Consider the following 20372-nt stretch of genomic DNA (forward strand, 5'->3'; position numbering starts at 1 on the left):
TGCATCTGCTCGAGTGACAACGACGTCCACGTTGCTACGTAGTACCTAGGCAGAATTATTGTGCCTCCCACACGCCGCCAAAATACCATCCGCAGCCTACACTGGAGATGTCTACCACTAGACCGTATTCGAGCAAATATCATGGAACAGCAAAACCAAACCCTACGCCTAAGATGTCACCTCACGGAATTTGATTATATGCGAGGCGTTTTAGATCGGCATGCCCAAGAAAGGTGGCTAGTCAAGCAGTAGGCGCTCATTCCTCTGCGCCCCCACAATCTGCTAAAGCGGAGCGGGAAAGCAATCAAAGAAGCCAAAGCGATGTGAGGTCCCTGCCTGCTGCTGCTCGCTGCTACGGTTGCTTTGATCCAATGCAACGTCCAAAAGCAAAAGCAGAGAGCAAGCCAGCAGCACAGCACAGTAGTACTGTGCTACAGTGAGAGCGTGAGCGCGAGGCCAACCGGGCTGCATGCCGAGGGACTGAGGGAGACGTTGTGCCAAGCCCGCGCATTGAACTGCTCCAAAGCGCGCGCCTTTCTCGCGGTCCGATGCGTTCAAAGATCTCTGCGGCGAGCGAGAGCGAGAGGGAAAAAAAAAGGAATGAGTGAAAAGATGGGCGATGCAACATCATCATACCGGCGCTTGGAGTGCGAGGGCGAAAAGGAATTTTGTTCAATTCAAACCCGGGCCTCTGCCTCTGCCTCTGCCCCGCTCCATCATAAAAGGACCACACCACTACTCACGAAGCCAACGCTCCATCGCAAGCCATTTCCATTCCCTTCCTTGAGGAACAGAGAGTAGTTCTCGAGAGCTGAGAGGCAGCAGAGAGAAGAAGCTGCCATGGCTTCCATGACTCAGCCCATGCCGTATTACCCCACCACCAACCCCATCATGCACGCGCAGCCGGCCACCACGTCCAGGGGCTCCTTCGCGCCGGTGTTCACCGTGCTGGGCGTCATCTCCTTCCTCGCCGTCGTCGCCTGCGTCGCGGGGCGGCTGTGCGGCCGTCGGCTCTCCAAGAAGAAGGCCTACGCCGACCAGCACTACTACGGCACCAACGCGGTCGGCGGCGACCTGGAGAAGGGCTTCGAGGTTAAGTACCCGCCGATGAAGCCCATGCCAAGCTCCCGCGCGGTGGTCCATGACATGGACGACGGCTTCGAGATCAAGTTCGCGCCGGGGAAGCCCGCAGCGTGGAAGACCGACGCCAAGGCCGACAACAGAGGGCGCCAGCAGCAGCAGCACCACCACCACCACCAGGCCGGCATGCCGAAGGAGTACGCCGGTTTCAGGTACCCCGCGGCTGCCAACGGCGCCGTCAGGCAAGGGCAAGTAAGGGGCGGAACATTCGTCTCCGCAAAGCCCGGTTCATGATCATCACAGTAGCTTAGGTTCACAACTTGGTGTATCTCATCATATGATAAGAGTGTCTGCTAGGCAATTTACTAGGCATCCATGATCCATCGGCGATCATAGCGTTTTCGTTCTTCACTCTAGTTTTGGGGCGCGCTCTGCAAAGTTTGTACTAGTTCCCAGTCACTTCCAGATTGTATTTTGTACATTAAACCCATCAAGCAGTGAAGAACATCCCATTCTCAAAGTAACCACGGCTGCACGAAAGCATCAATCGTCGATGGGGTCCTGGGGAGCTTCGTTGGCCTTGCGCTTGATGGTGATGACTGGACACTCGGCATGCTTGACGCAGAACTCGCTCACCGTGCCCACGAAAACCCTGCAACGAAAAACACCAGCCGTTTAGTTCAAGTGTAAATTCTGCTTTGCTTTACCCACAAGAATGGACCACAATATACTAGTTCAGAAAAGAAGTTACACGGCATAGTTCAGTGATGTGCACAGTGCACTTTGTCAGAAGAAGAATCTAAGCTGCATATAAAATATATTGTGGTCACACAGGAAGGAACAAAACGAATGTACCTGAAAACATACAAAGGAAACCTTATGTATATACTAGGTTGCATCATAAGGATGCGTTCACAAACAATGATAGAATGCATTTGGATTTGAAAATTTATTCTGGGAAGATGAAACCCTCACACGCTCTGTTATTCTGGAAAGACATGATTAGATTGCGGAAAATTCACATTAGTCACAGCTATCAGCTATGGGTGCAAACGTAGCATATGGCATCAGTCCATGTGAAGACTTCACCATTTCTCGAAACTAAAAAACAAGTATAGCAAAATAAAAATACCCTTGCATCAGTGCTATAAAGTGTTGCAGAGATGTAATGTATGGCAGAATTATGTCCCATCATAAATACTCCCTCCGTCCCACAATATAAGAACATTTTTCAAGTTAACATAGCTTGAAAAACGTTTTTATATTATAGAACGGAGGGAGTATATCTCTTAAACTGGAAGAAAAACAGTGAGTTCGCAGGATTTGTAATCAAACTACATTGCCCTGAATAGTAGCCAAACAGCTCAATGACGTAGGGCAATAGCATACACGTACATGAGGTTGCCTGTGTATCACAGTACTAGTTCTACACAGATAGACCACTTACATCATAGGCAGGGGTATGATTAACTTCTTTTGAGGAAGGGGTACGATTAGTTCTGTACGAGTAGGACGTCAAATCATCGAGTCTTTTTATCAGTGGCACGTTCTCCTAGAGTAACACTTAAAAAGTGTTTATCAATAGGCTTTTTCACAATAGCTAGGCACGCTTCTACTGTTGCTTGATTTACAAGGCAGCATCTTGTCTAGGGAGCACGAATATCGAAATCCCTCTTAATGGGCAGGCATGCGCACAAAGTGGTAAAGGACTTACACCCTGCATCTATGCACTCTGGAATTTCAGAATTTGACCGTATTTAGTACAAACACAAATCAGAGGGAATGGCAAGATCCGACTGTACCAACGGGAAAGGCCACAACTTAAATCTAGACATGTAGGAAGGTGCATCAGCATAACAATGCACTGTGTGTATTCTCTGATCATCTAGTCCATTAAGTTTTTTTTTCTATTACAAAAATGAAAGGAATACGATCATTTTCTTTTCTCTAAGAAAAGCATATCATGATGACAAATTGGGAAGGAGGATTGGTATGCCAAATACAGAGGATAAAATGCATACAACTTATTCGAAAGAGAACTGCGTAAAGAATTCAACAGTATCAGATTTGAGTTCAAGGTTAGCAAATCAAGCATAACATCCAAATTATAATGTTGTTATCCACAATAACAGTTTCACAGTCGGCTCCCAATATCCGACATCAAGTGTGCTTGATGTATTATAGAAATCATTTTTGGTTAAGTTACCAAGGTGATCAGCACAAATTTGAGGACAAAAAACTGTTGGCTATTTTCCGATGTTCTGTAAGACATAACTGTGGGTTATCCAATAGATCTAATTCAAAGCGCCTCTATTCAACCCTCATCTTAGAGATCTCCGTCATAACTATATAACCAGAAGTCCAAAACTGACAAGATCAAGATGCAAACTGATGTTCTATAATTGCATGTACAATGATTATCGCAAATACTGCAAACATTTGGTTAAAGAAACACAGTTGTCTGATACAATCATCTACTACCTCCATTCCTAAATATAAGATACTGGGGCAGTTTAAATTAAACTGCCCCAACGTCTTATATTTAGGAGTGGAAGTACTAACATGCATGAAAATTAGCAAGATGATATTTTCTGTGTTTGGCATGTTAGTAAGATAAGTATGCTTGCTTCAGAATACAGCAACATTAACCCTGCCACTCTACTAATTTACTAAGGCAACAGACAAAAAAAACAGAGGAGGGACAATACTGTAATATCATAACAATATCATAAAATAAACTTTTCAAATGCCCCCATCAAAAACACAGTACATTAGATCCAGCCCAATTTTTCCAAAGAAAGTTGATTGTGAATATATATCTTAGTTTGGATGAGATGCACACCTAGCTGATGAACCATTTTATCAAAACATACATGTAGCCATGTTATTACACAATGAAGAATACTCATACACCCTTCTATAAAAATGATATTCAAGCCGACACGGTATAAGTGATTTTAACATAAATTACCTCTGAAATGGCCCGAGGCCTCTACTTCCCACAACTAGAAGATCAGGCTGGACTCTTTTCACCTCATGGCAGATAACCTCCTTTGGATCCCCCTGTTTGGTCCAAGCTTCACATTTTATCTGCAGCATAATTAGATAAGCTGTTAGGAACCAAAATGGCAACTGTTCCTGACTGGAGCCTATAGTACTGGAGAAAAAAAACAAAATGTTCTGGAAGTCCGACACGAAGTACTCAAGTAGGTGAATCCCTCTTATCCTGTCTCTCTGCTTCATGCTCTGGAAGTCCGTCGGTGATGCATATATACTATCCATATCATCAAATCCTTTTGAATTGGCAACAAAGACAAATCAGAAATATATCAGGCAGATAAAAAGATTATGATCCAAATATCTAATGTTTAAGCAAATACTTGATATTCCATAATGTACTGTTTCACAATGAACTTGGAGAAAATGATACTCCCTCCGACCCAAATTAATTGACACAGTCTCTATACAATGTAAACTGGATATTGTATAGAAGCTGCGTCATTTAATTCGGATCGGAGGGAGTACATGCAAATGCATGTGACATGAGTCTACAAGAAGCGATTTACTGAGCAGAATTCAGGTTGAACATCCACGTTAAATGGGCACCTAGCCTGACAGTGCATCTCAAGGTAGGATTCCTATGCAAACAATTTGTTAACCAGATATCAACTATACCATATTATAACATAAAGCACTAGCACCAAATGAGTTAATTTACTACCCAGCTATCTTACAAGGAAGGAGCTATTTCAAGCAGCAAGAAGAAGTGACAAAAAAGAACGGTTAGAAGACAAAGAGTAAGCACTAGCACCAACTGAGTTAGTTTACTACCCAGCTATCTTACAAGGAAGGAGCTATTTCAAGCAGCAAGAAGAAGTGACAAAAAAGAACGGTTAGAAGACAAAGAGTAAGCACTAGCACCAACTGAGTTAGTTTACTACCCAGCTATCTTACAAGGAAGGAGCTATTTCAAGCAGCAAGAAGAAGTGACAAAAAAGAATGGTTTAGAAGACAAAGAGGGAAAGCATTTTAAGTGGCATCACAAGAAGTGCTCCTAAGCTTTCTTGGTCATTCGCTACTGAATTTCAAGTATCAGCTGAAGTGCCTTTTAGTCCAAAAATCACGAGACAGAACAAAGATTCAGGTCAAATCACTGGAAAGCACAAAAGCTATTTCGTCACATACGCTAGTTCAAGCGGCATAGCAAACATGGAGAAAAACAAGCATGCAAAGTTAGTAAACAACTCAATGGACAACCAACTCATGTGGATATGTAATACCCTGCAGTTGCTATTATAACGGCATAACATGCCTTTACCTTCATCCGGCCATTCCATGGGAATCAAAAGGACTAGCTGTTGCAGACTCACTACTATATACCGCCAGGTTAATTCATGAAAATCTTTGCAAAGCAAAATTAAACAGCTTAATTTTTTGGAGCTCTTTCTCTCCGATAGTTCTACTATAAAATTGAAGGGCAACTCTTCTTTCTTGCAAATTATTTAAAATATTTTGAATTGATTTTGGAAAAACTATTCCCAGAATTTTGCTGGAGGTACGCCTCTAAGGGCATGAGAAGAAAAACGTTAGTGCCCACAGAGTAATAAAGTCATTGTATTCCTTCTTAGACATAAATAGGTATCTTTTGTACTAAGACAATTCTCAGACCCCGGTCTGGCTTTGGAATATATAAGGTAGACTGTGGTCTTCCTTCTTATCCAAAAAAAAAAAGTCATTGTATCCCTGAAGAACGGTTGAATGAAGCAAATAGCACATTGTGCAGTTATAATAACAAGTCAAGAGGATACTCTTCCACCCCAAAATGGCCTAAATAGGATACTAGACATAAATAGGTATTACGAGTCAAATATTTGCTGCAAGAGCAGCATTTCATGAAACACGAGAAATAAGGTGTTGCAGAAAACAATACTGCGCAGCAGAAACAGCCGAGGAGTGGTAGATAATATCTCAACGTGTAAGGTGTAGGCTGAAAAGGCCCAAGCCTCGTAACTGAACCCAACTGGGGAGCATCAATCAAATGACATGCTCTTCTAAACTGTGCAGTATGCCTTCCATTCAAAAATACACAGTGTAGTACCACCATATGCGTTTGTTAAGATTAGAGGGTATAAAACCTCTGTAATCTGCATTTACACAACTTACAAAGCACTAGTATCACACCAGTCATGCGGTACCCTCTATCCAGAAACAGCAAAAACTACATAACCAGCAGTCCAGTTCAGTGCATTATCAAGGGTAGACAACAGGCCATGAAAGCAGAGCCACTTGGTACATTCGCCACAGCTTCTGGTCATGGCATTTGTAGCGATACAATTAATTCAGATGCCGCAACAACTACCAACAAGGCAACAACCACCAGCTAGTATGAGTAGTTACTGCAACTGTGCATGACATTGACTAACCCTGAAACAGAACAAGCTCCCCATAAAGTACCGTGTCAACTATATGCAGCCTAAAAAGGATGCTACGAGCCGATGCATCAGAAGTATGTAATCTCCCTCTTCTGCCGACAGTTCGTGTGATTCACACCAAAACACTACAGTCTAGCACACAGGTCACAGCAGCAGACGCATCCCGTGAACAGGAACAGTGGGATTGCAGTAAGGATGGCACGGATCAATGCTAAGAACTCATCGTGCATTCGATCTGAAACCACTAGGGCGTGCTACGAACAGATACGCCGTGATCGAAGAAGAGCCACCGCCCACATCGCGACGGCACCGCATACCAAGGCCACACGACCACCACACTGCGCCGACAGAGAGGGAACCGGCGCATTCCGTCGAGCACCTCAAGCACGCAGCAAGCAAGCAAATCCACCCGTGGGGCATTCCACGGGACGCACGAGGGGGGCGCGCGGTTGCACGTACCGTCCTCGTCGGGGACCTGGACGTGGAGGAAGAGGAGGTGGAAGCCGTCGGTGTTGGAGCGGACGAGCTTGGAGAGCATCCAGTCGAAGGCGGAGCGGCAGCTGATGGAGGGGTGCGGGTACCCCTTGAGCGACGACTCGTTCACCGCCATCATCACCCGCGTCGGCGCCGACGAATCCGCCATTTGCGCACGCCCCCGCTTGCTGTTTGCTTCCTTGGCAAGAAGGGGAAGAGGAGTTTTGGGGAAATTTTGACGAGGACAAAAAGCAATCTACGCTTTCCTTCTTCATTTATACTGGGTCCGGTCATTTTCACTCTTTTTGCTATGGCCACAAAAAGCAATCTACGCTTTCCTTCTTCATTTACATCATCGAGACCCAAAACCGCTCAGTTTTGGAATATCCTTGTGAATTTACACTACTAACTTGAATGGAATTGTATTGGCCATCCAATTAAGGAGAACTGTAGAATTTACAAAACTCACTCGTGAGAAAATGTCTTCATCGTTTGGCTGGACTTTCAATTTTGTACTCCCTCCGTTTTTATTTACTCCACATATTAGAGTTGATTGAAGTCAAATTTTGTAAAGTTTGACCAAATTTATAGAAAAAAATATAAATATTTAGCATAACAGATATATATGATGTGGAAGTACATTCAACAACAAATCTAACGATATTGATTTGTTATTGTATATGTTAATACTTTTTGTCTATAAACTTTGTTAAAGTTTGTAAAGCTTGACTTTGACCAAAACTAATATATGATGTAAATAAAAACGGAGGGAGTAGTACCATAGAGAATGGGGCCTCGCACTGTTGGTTAGACGCGCGGGTGTATGGCTAGCCCGCCCGTCTTCGAGGCTCAGTGAGTATTGTGCTCAAAGTTGTTTCTTCTATTAAAAAATGTTTGTCAAGAGTTAGTCTTTATTGGCCCGTTCTTATTTTAATTTGTAAGGACATCTCCAACGCAAACCCTTTAACAGATATTGTAGTATTTGTTAGTGAATGGTGATACGCGAGTCACCCATTCAACCATGCCCACATACATTTCAAAGCAATTTTGAACAAAATGCACAAATTTTATGCAAATCGGATGATTTTCATTTAAATGGGATCAAATAAATTACGACACATTTCAACTAAACAAAAGCGGACGAGACTTTTCCAACCAAATCTAAATGATCGCCGATCGTGGCGAAGTCCGTCTCCCATGTCTTGTCTTCCTCTTGTCCGGCAAGCTCATTAGACATGAGCCCCGGGAGGTGAAGCCGCGGCAGGGAAAGAATAGGAGTGGCCATCCTGGGACCCAAGGCGTGGCAGCGTCCCATGTACTACTCTTCCTCGCTCCATTCTGTCGTGTCGATGTGTCGGACATGGACAGATCAACATCGTGGTCATGGCGGCGGGGCGCCAAGTGTGGTGCCAGCACGGCCGATGCAGAGCTGGTATCGTTGTTGGTCGCCTACTCCTCCTCTTCGGGCAACTCTGCGTCGATCTCCATGAACAGTGTGTACCTCTCCGCCCGCAGGACAAGCAGCTGCCATCGCTCATGGCGGGTCTCGCAGGCGCTGCACATGGATTGTACAACGCCTGTTACTCATCCACGAAGCATGGATCCTCCGCGACCATTGTCGCGACGACATCGTCGTTCGCCTACTTGCCGTTGATTTGCCTCTCCACAAGCTGATGATCGTCGATGAGTTGGAGATTGTAGCTTTAGTCCTACTGCGTCTGTCAAAATGCTGACACTGGTGGTGCCTGCAGCTCTTCCGCCATTACGGCCTCGAAATTCGCACACGCCTGCTCCAAGGTGATGCCAGCATGGATCGACGAGGGCGGTGGCGCTTCTCTCCAGCAAGCTCGTCGGCAAGCCAACCTCTATCCGACTGGCACGATGGGCCTGCTAGGCGGCGCAATGTCGACCAGCTCATGCTTCTGTTCGGCGAAGAGGCTATCCCACATTGCTTTGGAGCTCGAGGTCATGTGGATGTGGTGCACGGAGGAGATCCGGAGTGGAGGTGTGGTGCAGTGTGGATCGTGTTGGGCCTAGCCACATATAAATACCGGGTGCCGACCAGGCTAAGTGATGGGATGTGTGGATGCGGGTGTCGATCATGCTAAGCGGCGCTGAATGCGGGCACCGGAGTGGGTTTCTCGGCAGTCGCGCTTGCTTAATGTCAGCATACGGACAGATGGGCAACCCGGTTTGAATGCGGATAGAGTCATCCGGTCAAGTCTCTCCGACAACGAACAAGTGCGGAGATTGGCGGTATAGAAAATCTTCAGTACCCTCGGTAGGGTGGCGAACGCAGTTGGAAGTACCAGAACGGAGATCACACGAGGGAGTGACCTAGGTTCGAGCCCTCATATTGAGGTAATAGTAATACCGTATGCCTTGCTTCTGATTTGTATTGATGGTGGAGCACCTCGTGCGAGGGGGTTACAATGGAGTTGATATATGAATATACCAAGAGTATGGTTCTACGGAAGTAGATGGGAACTACCCCTAGCCTCAGTGACGAGGGCTAGGGTTTACAAGGGATCTAACCGACCTCCCGCCACCGCCATCTTGGTTTGCACGACAGATGGTCTCCAGGTCCTTATCCTGGTCTCCGAGCTCCCTCATTTGGCTGGGCTTCTGCAAGGGCTCCTGGGCCCTAAGGCGGGCCTACTACCGGCTCCCCTTGGAGAGGCCACCCTAGTGTATTGCCCCGTCAGTGACCGAGACGTGGCACGGGCGACGCTCTTTGCCGGTTCGTCGCTTCAATGCCAGCTCCATTGAGAGGTTGTGATTCTAATTTCATACTAAATCTGCTTTTGCTCATCAACCTTTAGTTTACACGCCTTGCAAAAATGCAGTGAAAGGTTGAGTACAAAAGACCAAACAAAGTGTTAAGACCAAGGGAGCTAGGTTACTTTTTTACCTTTAGTTTACTGTTGATAGTACAATAATATTTTTTTGACCTAGTAGTGCAACAATATTATTATTTTTTGCGGGAACGTAGTACATCCATAGCACATCCCCGGCTTCCAACCTTCCATGTCACTCACATTCTTTTGTCAGAGCGTGTGCAGATTAATCTCTACTCCTAATGGACGAATTGGTTGAATAGTCCCCCCCACTTTCAACCGGTTTATTTTCAACCGTTTTTTTTTCAACCGGTTTTTCTTCGTCCCACCTCCCACCACCCCCCTCCCACCGGTTTTTCTCTTTCTCGTCTAGCCGACAATACCCAACATATTTATGATAATCAATCACAATTAATCCACGTATGGTAAGGCTATAAACTTAGAAATCTCAAATATGATAATTATAGTAATAAATCAATCCATGTATAGTAAGGCTATAATCTGGCCGACAATACCCAACATATTTATGATAATCAATCACAATTAATCCACGTATGGTAAGGCTATAAACTCAGAAATCACAATTAATCAATCACAATTAATCCACGATTAGGGTAAGGCTATAACTAAGGAAATTTCGAATATGGTAATTATCACCAGAATCAAAGCTTTCCAAAAAAGTTCTTCTTGCCATACCCTAATCGTGACCTTCTCATCCTGAGGCATTATTTCTAATCAGAACTTTCCAAAACTTTGTCTGACTAAATCACAATTTTCCTTCCTTCCCTATCATCTCAATCGAATCATGAGCTGTAGGTAAGTCATTTCGTTCTCCACCTCGCACGGGTTGTACTGATTTTTATCATGGTTTGGCCCCCTGCCGTACAAGCCGCTTGATTCCTCATCCCTCGCTCAATTCCTCCATCAGCGAGGAGGACCAGGAAATGGTGATTGCCAGCCCCGCGCTCGTCACGTGAACCCGTTCACCGTCAGGTCATGCTGGTGTGTTATGGGTGTAGGTGCACCTTACCTTAGCCATGGAGGTTTGCCGGTGGACAACGGAGGCCTCGCCATGGACACCAGTATCCCTCCCCTCTTCCTGCGCCCTACCTCTCCTTCCTCAGTCTCTACCTCTCTCTCTTTTTCTCTGTTCCAGGAGATCTGCAGCCGACGCTGCATGCCCTGCCTGTTCGCTGTCGGTCACCTCGCATCGATGTTCGATCTCACCGCTGGATATGCACGACTCCGCCGCCCTGTGCCATCCTCGTCGGGCACCATCATGGCGGCGCGAACACTGTATGCAGTGGCTACAATCATCGGCGGATTCAACAGCGCGGTGGGCACTAGCGAGTAGCGACCCAGCGGGCAGCGGCTGTGCTGGCCGCTGTCTGCCGCCGAGGCGTAATGGCTCGGGCCTAGACTCCGAGTTCGTCATGGCGCTCGGCGCAACTTCCCTTGCGCCGGCTGACTCATGCATGCATCTACAAACTAACTAGCTAATTCCTCCCTTTGACTGCTATTTTCTCTGGTTGTACTGTTCCACAGCTTAGGCATTTAATATTTTGATGCAAGGTGGAGGTGGGGGAAGAAAACAACAAGAAGAAGGATTGTGGGAGGAAGTGGCGTGTCATGTGGCGGCTGAGAAGAGGGAGGGGCATGAAGATGACGAGGAGATGCATTTATCTACCACATCATGAGCATGAGATATCATCACATGTAAATAGTATATGAATCATATCACACATCCTTTCTTTTTGTAAAAACATTTTGTTAGCACATTTCTTGTTGTACATATAGTTTTTTTAGCATGTGGCAACACATGGGCATCCAGCACTATGTGAATAAATCACTTTTGGTCCATTTTAAACTTGCTAATTGGCTTCTTACAACTCACGATGGATCTTTGTAATCCAATGTCTGATCGAACATAGAGATGAAAGAACTAGGAATCCGCACGGACTCGGTGCACGCCTTGGTGGTGGATCAGCACATACACAAGGGGAGGGGATTAGGGCGGAGAGCGGGGGGCATCACTCAATTTTAAAGGAGAGGGCTCTATTAGGAAAAGGAAAGGGTGTGTCATGGGACAGGGTTTCTGTATTGAGCCCACATGTTGAAAATAAGACAACCACATTTCTTCCCCACATATGGTCTGGATTTGGGGAGCCCAGACTGGGAGAAATGAGCTTCGACCTTGACGACAAACTTAATCATTTGTTTGATTCACTTATATGCACTATAGCCCGTAGCAACCGGTTATTTTTCGTCTGGTTTTTTTGTACCACCTCCCACCACCCCCTTCCATCGGTTTTCCTCTTCTCTTGTCTGGCCGGCAATACCCAACGTATTTATGGTAATCAATCACAATTAATCCACGTATGCAAAGGCTATAAACTCAGAAATCTCATCAATCCAGGTATGGTAAGGTCATGACTCAGAAAATTTCGAATATGATAATTATATGGTAATAATTTAGAAATCGAGCACTAAACCAATTTGAAAATCAAACCATTGATGCAATTAATCATCTAGATAGTTAATTACATATGCAATTAATTAGGTCCATTTGAATATGAATTTTTTCGCACTGAATCAATTTAAAAATTGAGTTATTAATGCAATTAATTAATTTGTTAGCCAACGCCTACAGATAATTAGAAGTAGGGATATTTCCAATTAGTCAGATAATTAATTCATTTGGTTGGCAATTAATTAGGCATGTAGAGAAATAGGTAGGTCATTCATTTTTTGTGTACCTAATTAATTAAGCAAGCAATTAGTCATGGTGAATCATTTTGAAAGCGCTTGTGGGCAAAAACAATCAACGGGCTCTCAGTTACATTGCAAACCACCGAGCACCGCTTGCCAACATGGACACCGGCCACCATGCGCTCGCGACATGGGCGACCTAGCATTCACCAAGATGGATGAAGTCTATGCTCCGCGGGATGTCCACTCGATGACGGTGGCCGAAATGTTCGCGGGTGAGGACAACATGACACAACACTAGCTAGGTGGTTCATGCTATAGTAAAAAGGAAGAGTGTTCCAAAAACAAGAAGGAAAAAGAACTGAAGCCAAAGTGGTGCATGGTGTTGGAGAAAGTAAGAGTGTTCCAAATAATAAGAGAAACAAAAAGAAAGAAAAAGTATTCTAGGAAATAAGTAGGAACGAGAACTAAAGTTGCCGAGGAATGAGAAAGAAGAAGATGAGGCATCGATGATGAACACATTAATGTTGACGTGGTGCTGGTTGGTGCCAATTAAACGGATTGGCGAAGAGGCATGGAGTAGAAGACGTAGGGAAATATGAAGAAGAGAAGAACGACAATTATTCCTTCTAGCATATGGGTGGAGGTGGAGCTTATTGGTGACTAGGAAAGATCTCTGTAGTTATTTGTTGTTTTGTGTTAATAGTATGTGTTAGTTCAACCCACTCTATTATATCGTAAACAAGAAAATTTCATCCTTACTGCAATGCATGGCGAAGATGAGTTGGCTGTCATATGCTTTTAATGGAAGTGGCGCCAGTGAGAGAAAAAACGAGAAATGTCTCGCTACGGCAGAAAATCGGTCAAGAATGAGAGGTTCCGATAGAAAAAAGGAAGGTGCGTCATTGGATGGGTTTTTTGTGTTGAACCCAGATGTTACAGATATTGCGGATAGTCCGTAGCAACGCACGGGCGTTCTGCTAGTATTATCTGCGAACTGATGCATAGAGTTTCCGCTAGCATGTCAGCATGTGCCAAGAAAAAGGGACAATGTGTCATACGAACCTCTTTGGTGCGTCATATGGTGTGCGGGAAGCAATATTCATGTTATTTCACTTGATCATCGATTGATAATGATACTTTTGTGATCTGGTTGGTAGTACTTTCCAGACGTAGCTGACGGCTGTGGTCCGCTAGCATCTCTACGGGGCGAACGTGGCAAGAAGAAATGCCGTGGTTGACGCGGCTTGGTGGGGTTCCTCGCGTCACGTTAGACGTGAGCTCGTGATCCACGTAGAGGCTCTCTCATCATGGAGCAACGGCTCGTCCTTACACGTGGCCACGTGGGTACTCCCTGCCCTGATGAACCGGTCCGATTGAGAATGAGTCACTCCTCGAGTCCTCGAGTCATGCTCCTGTTCTCGAACCGCGTCGGCAGACTCGGCACGGCCTGAGTTTTATTTTAAAGTGGAAACGGCTACTTGTTTTACACTAGTATATAAAATTTAGTACGTGCATGCACTTTGATATTAGCCAGGATATTAATTGCATGTATAGATATTACTAGCAAAATGGCCCCTTACTTGCAACGGGATTTTTTTTTATCATAATCTCCAATAGTTGTGAACACATTTTCCTGCATCACCGAGATACATTATCACTCTCAATTTCATGAAATCATGAACAATTTTTGAAATCATGAACATTTTGTTAAACTCGTGCACATCTTTGAAATCGTGAACGTTTTTCGAATTCGTGGACACTTTTATAAATTTTCAAAAAAATCTAAAATCAAGAACATTTTTTATTTCACGAACATTTTATACTATTTGCAAACATTTTAAAAATTAGTGAACATTTAAAAAAACTCTTGAATCGGCGAACATTTTTTGATTTAATGAAAAAATATTAAATGCATGATCATTTTTGAATCAGCGAACATTTTATGACTTAATAAACTATTTCGTAAGTCACGAACAGTTTTTAAAAAAAATCGGATATTTTTGACTCAGGAGCATTTTTTGAATTAGTGAAACATTGTTCAATTTTGTTAACATTTCTAATACACGAACTATTTAAAAAAAATCCAGAACATCTTTTGATTTGCTAAACAATTTTATCAAAATGTTGAACTTTTTTGAATAAGCAAACATTTTTATACAAAACCGCAAACATTTTTTGAATCCACAACATTTTATGATTTATGAAAAAAATTATCTCAAAATTCTCATTTAAAAAAATTAGAAATTTTTGAAGTCCCAAATTATTTAAAGTAGAAAAAAACAAAAACAAAAAATAAAAATTAAAACGAAATTTAAGAAACAGGCCGCCCGGACATCGCCCGGCCCAGACGGTGAAAGGATCGATATGGTTGACTAGGGGGGGGGTTGTATAGACAACTATCAATTTTTAGCTTTTCTTAACAAATTAGGTTTAGAAACAAATAGGTTGTCTACATATATGCAACTAGGTGAACAACCTATATGATGGTAGTAACAACAACAACAACACAAGCAAGCGAGAGATACAACACAAGTAAAGCTTGCACAAAATAAAGGTAAAAAGTAACCAAAAGTGTAGCCGCTGAAGACGATGAGATTCCTTCCCTTTGAGGGGAAGTATGTCTCCGTTGGGACGGTGTGGAGGCACAATGCTCCCCAAGAAGCCACTTGGGCCACCATATTCTCCTCGCACCCTCGCACAATGCAAGATGTCGTGATTCCACTAGTGGTGCCCTTGAAGGCGGCGACCAAACATTTACAAACAAGGTTGGGCAATCTCCACAACCGAACTGGAGGCTCTCAACACCACCACCAAGCTTCACCACAATGGATTATGGCTCCGAGATGACTTCAACCATCCAGGGTGCTCAAACACCCAAGAGTAACAAGCTCTGCAAGGGATTAGTGGGGGGATCAAATTTCTCTTGGTGGAAGTGTAGGTCGGGGCCCTCTCAACCAATCCCTAGAAAAACAACAAGTTTGATTGGCAAAGGAGAGAGATTGAGCGAAAATGGAGCTTTGAGCAATAATGAAGTTTGGGGGAGCAAGAGGTGGGTTTTCTTGGGGAAGAAGACCCCCTTTATATATTGGGAAAGATGTAGGGAATCGTTGCATGGAAAACAAAAAAAAAATTCTACGCACACGCTATGATCTATGCATGGAGATGCATAATAACGAGGGGGAGAGTGTGCCCACGTACCCTCGTAGACCGTAAGCGGAAGCGTTTCACAATGCGGTTGATGTAGTCAAACTTCTTCGTGCTTCAACCGATCAAGTACCAAACGCACGACACCTCCATGTTCTACACACGTTTAGCTCGGTGACATCCCTCGCCTTCTTGATCCAGCAAGATGTCGAGGTAGTACATGAGTTCCGTCAACACGAAGGTGTGGTGACAGTTATGGTGAAGTGATCTCCGCAGGGCTTTGTCTAAGCACTACAAAAATATGACCGGGGGTGTAAACGGTGGAAGGGGCGCCACACACAGCTAACAATTAATCTCTTGTGTGCTAGGCGCCCCCTCCCACATATATATAGGTGGGAAGGGGAGGGGAGAGGCCAGAGTGCGCCCTAGGGCTGGCCGCCAGCCCCCTAGGGGCCCTGCCTTGCCCTGCGCCCCCCTGCCATGTTTTCCCAAGGGGGAAGGAAAGAGGGGGGGGGGGAAGGAAGTGGGAATCCTAATCCACACTTTCCTTTCCCTTCCCCTTTCCTTCCCCTCCTTAGGCCGACCTGCTATGGGGGCGCACCAGCCCCTTGTGGCTGGTGTGTTTCCCCTCTTGGCCCATAAGGCCCATATATTTTGCCGGGGGTGCCCGGAACCCCTTCCGATGACCCGATAAGTACCCGGTAACCCCTGAAACACTTCTGGTGTTCGAATACTATCGTCCTATATATCAATCTTTACCTCTTAACCATTTTGAGACTCGTCGTCATGTATGTGATCTCATTTGGGACTCTGAACAATATTTTGTCATCAAATCACATAACTCATACAATATTATATCGTCATCGAACGTTAAGCGTGCGGACCCTACGGGTTCGAGAACTATGTAGACATGACCGAGACACCTCTCCGGTAAATAACCAATAGCGGAACTTGGATGTCCATATTGGCTCCTACATATTCTACGAAGATCTTTATCGGCTAAACCATTAGGACAACATACGTAATTCCCTTTGTCCATCGGTATGTTACTTGCCCGAGATTCGATCGTCAGTATCTTCATACCTGCTCAATCTCGTTACCGAAAAGTATATTTACTCGTTCCGTAATACATCACCTTGTGACTAACTCCTTAGTCATTTGCTTGCAAACTTATGATGTGTATTACCAAGAGGGCCCAGAGATACTCGGAGTGAAAATCCTAATCTTGATATATGCCAACTCAACAAACACCTTCGGAGATACCTATAGAGAATATTTATAATCACCCGGTTACGTTGTGATGTTTGATAGCACACAAGGCATTCCTCTGGTATTTGGGAGTTGCATAATCTCATAGTAGAAGGAATATGTATTTGACATGAAGAAAGCAATAACATAAAACTAAACGATCATTATGCTAAGCTAACGAATGGGTCTTGTCCATCACATCATTCTCCTAATGATGTGATCCCGTTATCAAATGACAACACATGTCTATGATTTGGAAACCTTAACCATCTTTGATCAACGAGCTAGTCTAGTAGAGGCTTACTAGGGACATGGTATTTGTTTATTTATTCACACATGTATTTAGGTTTCCGATCAATACAATTATAGCATGAGTAATAAACCTTTATCATGAATAAGGAAATATAAAATAACAACTTTATTATTGCCTCTAGGCCATATTTCCTTCAGTCTCCCACTTGCACCAGAGTCAGTAATCTAGTTCACATCGCCATGTGAATAACACACATAGTTCACATCCCCATGTGATTAATACCTATAGTTCACATCGCCATGTGACCAACACTCAAAGGGTTTACTAGAGTCAATAATCTAGTTCACATCTGAAAGGACCACGATGTCGCCTAGAGGGGGGGGGGGTGAATAGGCATTTTAAAATCTTATACGGATTTGGCTATATCCTAATGCGGAAATAAACTAAGAGGATACTTTTCAAGCACAAATCCTAAATATACCAGGCTAACTAAGTGCACCAACAACTTAGGATAAACAAGATGAGAACAACGAGGATATGAGTAAGCACAAGTAAGTTACACAAACTTACTCAATGTATATCACAAGATATATAAATGAATAATACACACAACCACAAGTAAGCAATACAGGCATACACAAGTAATGTCACAAGATATGGAAATGAATGTTACAAGCTAGCAATTCACACTAAGCACACGATAGAACAATAGTAGCAAGTATGAATTGCGGACTATAAAGTGTTGGCCTAGATAATCTCTACGATATGGTAACCAACACAATATAATGAGGACAACAAGATATAGTGAATGCAAGGTCAAGAGACCAAAGTAAACCACAAGTAGTGGCTAGGGTTAGAATTAACCGAAGATACGGAGACGAGGATGTATCCCGATGTTCACTTCCTTAGAGGGAAGCTAGTCACCGTTAGAGAGGTGGATGTTACCACGAAGGCACACCAACGCCATGAAGGCTCACCCTATTCTCCTTGAGAAATCACCACGAAGGCGATTCTCAACCACTAGTGGTAGACCTTGAGGCGGCCTCCAAACCTTCACAAACTTTCCGGGGGACAAATCACAAGTTGATTCCTCACCGGAGCACTCCTACCGCCTAGGAGTCTCCAACCTCCAAGAGTAACAAGATCAAGGGGGAAATGCTCAAGACTTGCTCAAATCACGAATTGCTTTGGTCACAAGAGGGAGAGGGAGAGGATCTATCTTTTGATTGGAACAACTCTCAAGAACACTCACTAATCTCTCCGGGATCTAAGATTTGGTGTAGGAGAAGTGAGAGGGAGCCACTTGTGTTCTTGGGACGATTTGGGATGAAGTGCTCAACCCTCCCCCGGAGTGGGAGAGGGATATTTATACCCCCAAAGAAAATAGAGCCATTTCCCGCAGTTGTTGACCTGCCCGGATGATCTGGACGCATACCCGGATGATCTGGGCAATGCCCGGATGATCCGGGAAGGTCAATATACAATGTGGAGAAGTAGATACCCGGATGTCCGGGGACATGGCCGGATGATCCGGGCAATTCCCGGATGATCCGGGTGGGTAGCCGGATGATCCGGCTAGCGAAATAAGCTTCTGTGATGAATTTTACGAATAACCCGGATGATCCGGGCAGGAACCCGGATGATCCGGGCAAAGCCCGGATGATATGGGAGAGGACCCGGATGATCCGACCAAACCAAACTGCTGCAGCCTAGAAACTGAAACAGGCACAACTTTTACATCCGGACTCCGATTTTGATGATCTTGGGCTCGTTTTGAAGCTATGAAAAAAACCCAGGTCCTCACATAGAGAACCACCCAAGATGAACCAAAATGGAGGATGCAAAATATACAAAGGTTTTATCATGTATTTGGGTAACCTATTTGGCTTTGGATTTTCTTTGGTATATAGGATATGAGTGGAATTGTGTAGAGAAGATGTTGACTTGAGCAAATCTATCACGAACCCCTTTGATCCCCTCTTAATAGTGCGGGATCCCTATAACTCAAGAATCATAAAAGATCTACACTACATAGCTATCAAGAATCCATTCTTGAGTGTATGTGTTCCTTCGGTGTTCATCACTCCACAACACTAACGTCGAAGGAACTAATACCTTTGACTCAAGCCTTTCACTTGAGCTTGAAGTTGAAGTTTCTTCTTGGATCAAGTTGAATGGCAAGACATTGGTGAAGTCTTCAAGTATCTCCCCCATACACAATGTGGGAAGCTTTGCTTTGTATTTATCTTCATGTGTCCATCATGTGATCATCCACAAGCTTCAAGCATGTAATCCTTCGGGATAGTTATCTTGAACTTGCCCTTGTCAACCATGATCATCAACACTTGATGTCATCCTCTCATAGACACTTGAAATCTCTCTCTCGATGCGAGCCCATGAGAATCTCCTCTCAAAAACATAGGCAACACATAGTATGGGTTAGTACACAAAGCGCAATTGACAAATTCTTACCATACCACAAGATCTCACGTGGCACATGATTTGCGCTTGTGTGTTGACCATCTTTGAATTCAATCTTCGATCTTCATCTTGGTCAACCTTAATCTATGCTCCATGATTAATCTTGATGCACAACTACATGTATATGGCATTCATTCCGAATCCATTCAATATCCTTCTTGCATCACCCATGGAACACACCTTCCTATATAACTTGATGTCATTGTTTCTTCATAGGAATTGTCATTCATTATCAAGTCTCAATGCATATATAGATGTTGATGGATTTCATCCACCAATTCATCCAATATTCTTCATGCATTGCAAATGGAACTTTCCTTCAAATGTATATCTCAGTGCAAGCATTAGTCCATTAGGATTGTCATTTAATTACCAAAACCACACATGGGGACTACATGTACTTTCAATCTCCCCCATTTTGGTAATTGATGACAATCTCAACAAGAGGGTTTATATAATGAATTTTTCGACAAGCATGAAATTTATCCAAAGATAAATTGTATACTTGGGATGGTTTTAGTATCATCAATACACTACACAAGCATTTGATGATAGTACACCCATAGTATATAGAGAAAACTCCCCCATAATATATGAATTTGTGAATGAACTTTGAATGTCATTGCATATATTGGTTGACATAAACTAGGAGAAGATTTATCTATATACAAGACTCATCCATGCAATAAGAATATATAACAAGGGTAGATA

At 43.8% G+C, this 20372-nt stretch overlaps 2 protein-coding genes across 2 annotated transcripts; one reads left to right on the plus strand and one right to left on the minus strand.

The window, feature by feature from the left end:
* The first annotated feature begins 676 nt into the window (after nt 1-676).
* Nucleotides 677-1625, plus strand: LOC119323018. The gene has a single exon (XM_037596575.1). It carries the CDS (start codon nt 841-843, stop codon nt 1372-1374), a length of 534 nt encoding a protein of 177 aa, XP_037452472.1. The 5' UTR covers nt 677-840; the 3' UTR covers nt 1375-1625.
* On the minus strand, nt 1372-7226 carry LOC119323017 (universal stress protein A-like protein). The gene is made up of 3 exons (XM_037596574.1): nt 6972-7226; nt 4052-4373; nt 1372-1732 (listed from the first exon to the last, which is right to left on the minus strand). The coding sequence occupies exons 1-3, from the start codon at nt 7153-7155 to the stop codon at nt 1624-1626; spliced, it is 615 nt and encodes a 204-aa protein (XP_037452471.1). The 5' UTR covers nt 7156-7226; the 3' UTR covers nt 1372-1623.
* Nucleotides 7227-20372: the final 13146 nt, after the last annotated feature.

This window comes from Triticum dicoccoides, chromosome 6B (assembly GCF_002162155.2).
Source record: "Triticum dicoccoides isolate Atlit2015 ecotype Zavitan chromosome 6B, WEW_v2.0, whole genome shotgun sequence".
Lineage (NCBI taxonomy): Eukaryota > Viridiplantae > Streptophyta > Magnoliopsida > Poales > Poaceae > Triticum > Triticum dicoccoides.

Excerpts from the sequence above, each read along its gene's own strand:
- LOC119323017 (XM_037596574.1), bottom strand. The coding sequence starts at position 7,155 with ATGGCGGATTCGTCGGCGCCGACGCGGGTGATGATGGCGGTGAACGAG. Across the intron at positions 4,374-6,971 it reads CCAGGTCCCCGACGAGGACG|GATTTGATGATATGGATAGT; the intron begins GTACGTGCAACC and ends CCAATTCAAAAG. Across the intron at positions 1,733-4,051 it reads GGCCTCGGGCCATTTCAGAG|GGTTTTCGTGGGCACGGTGA; the intron begins GTAATTTATGTT and ends TTTTCGTTGCAG.
- LOC119323018 (XM_037596575.1), top strand. The coding sequence starts at position 841 with ATGGCTTCCATGACTCAGCCCATGCCGTATTACCCCACCACCAACCCC.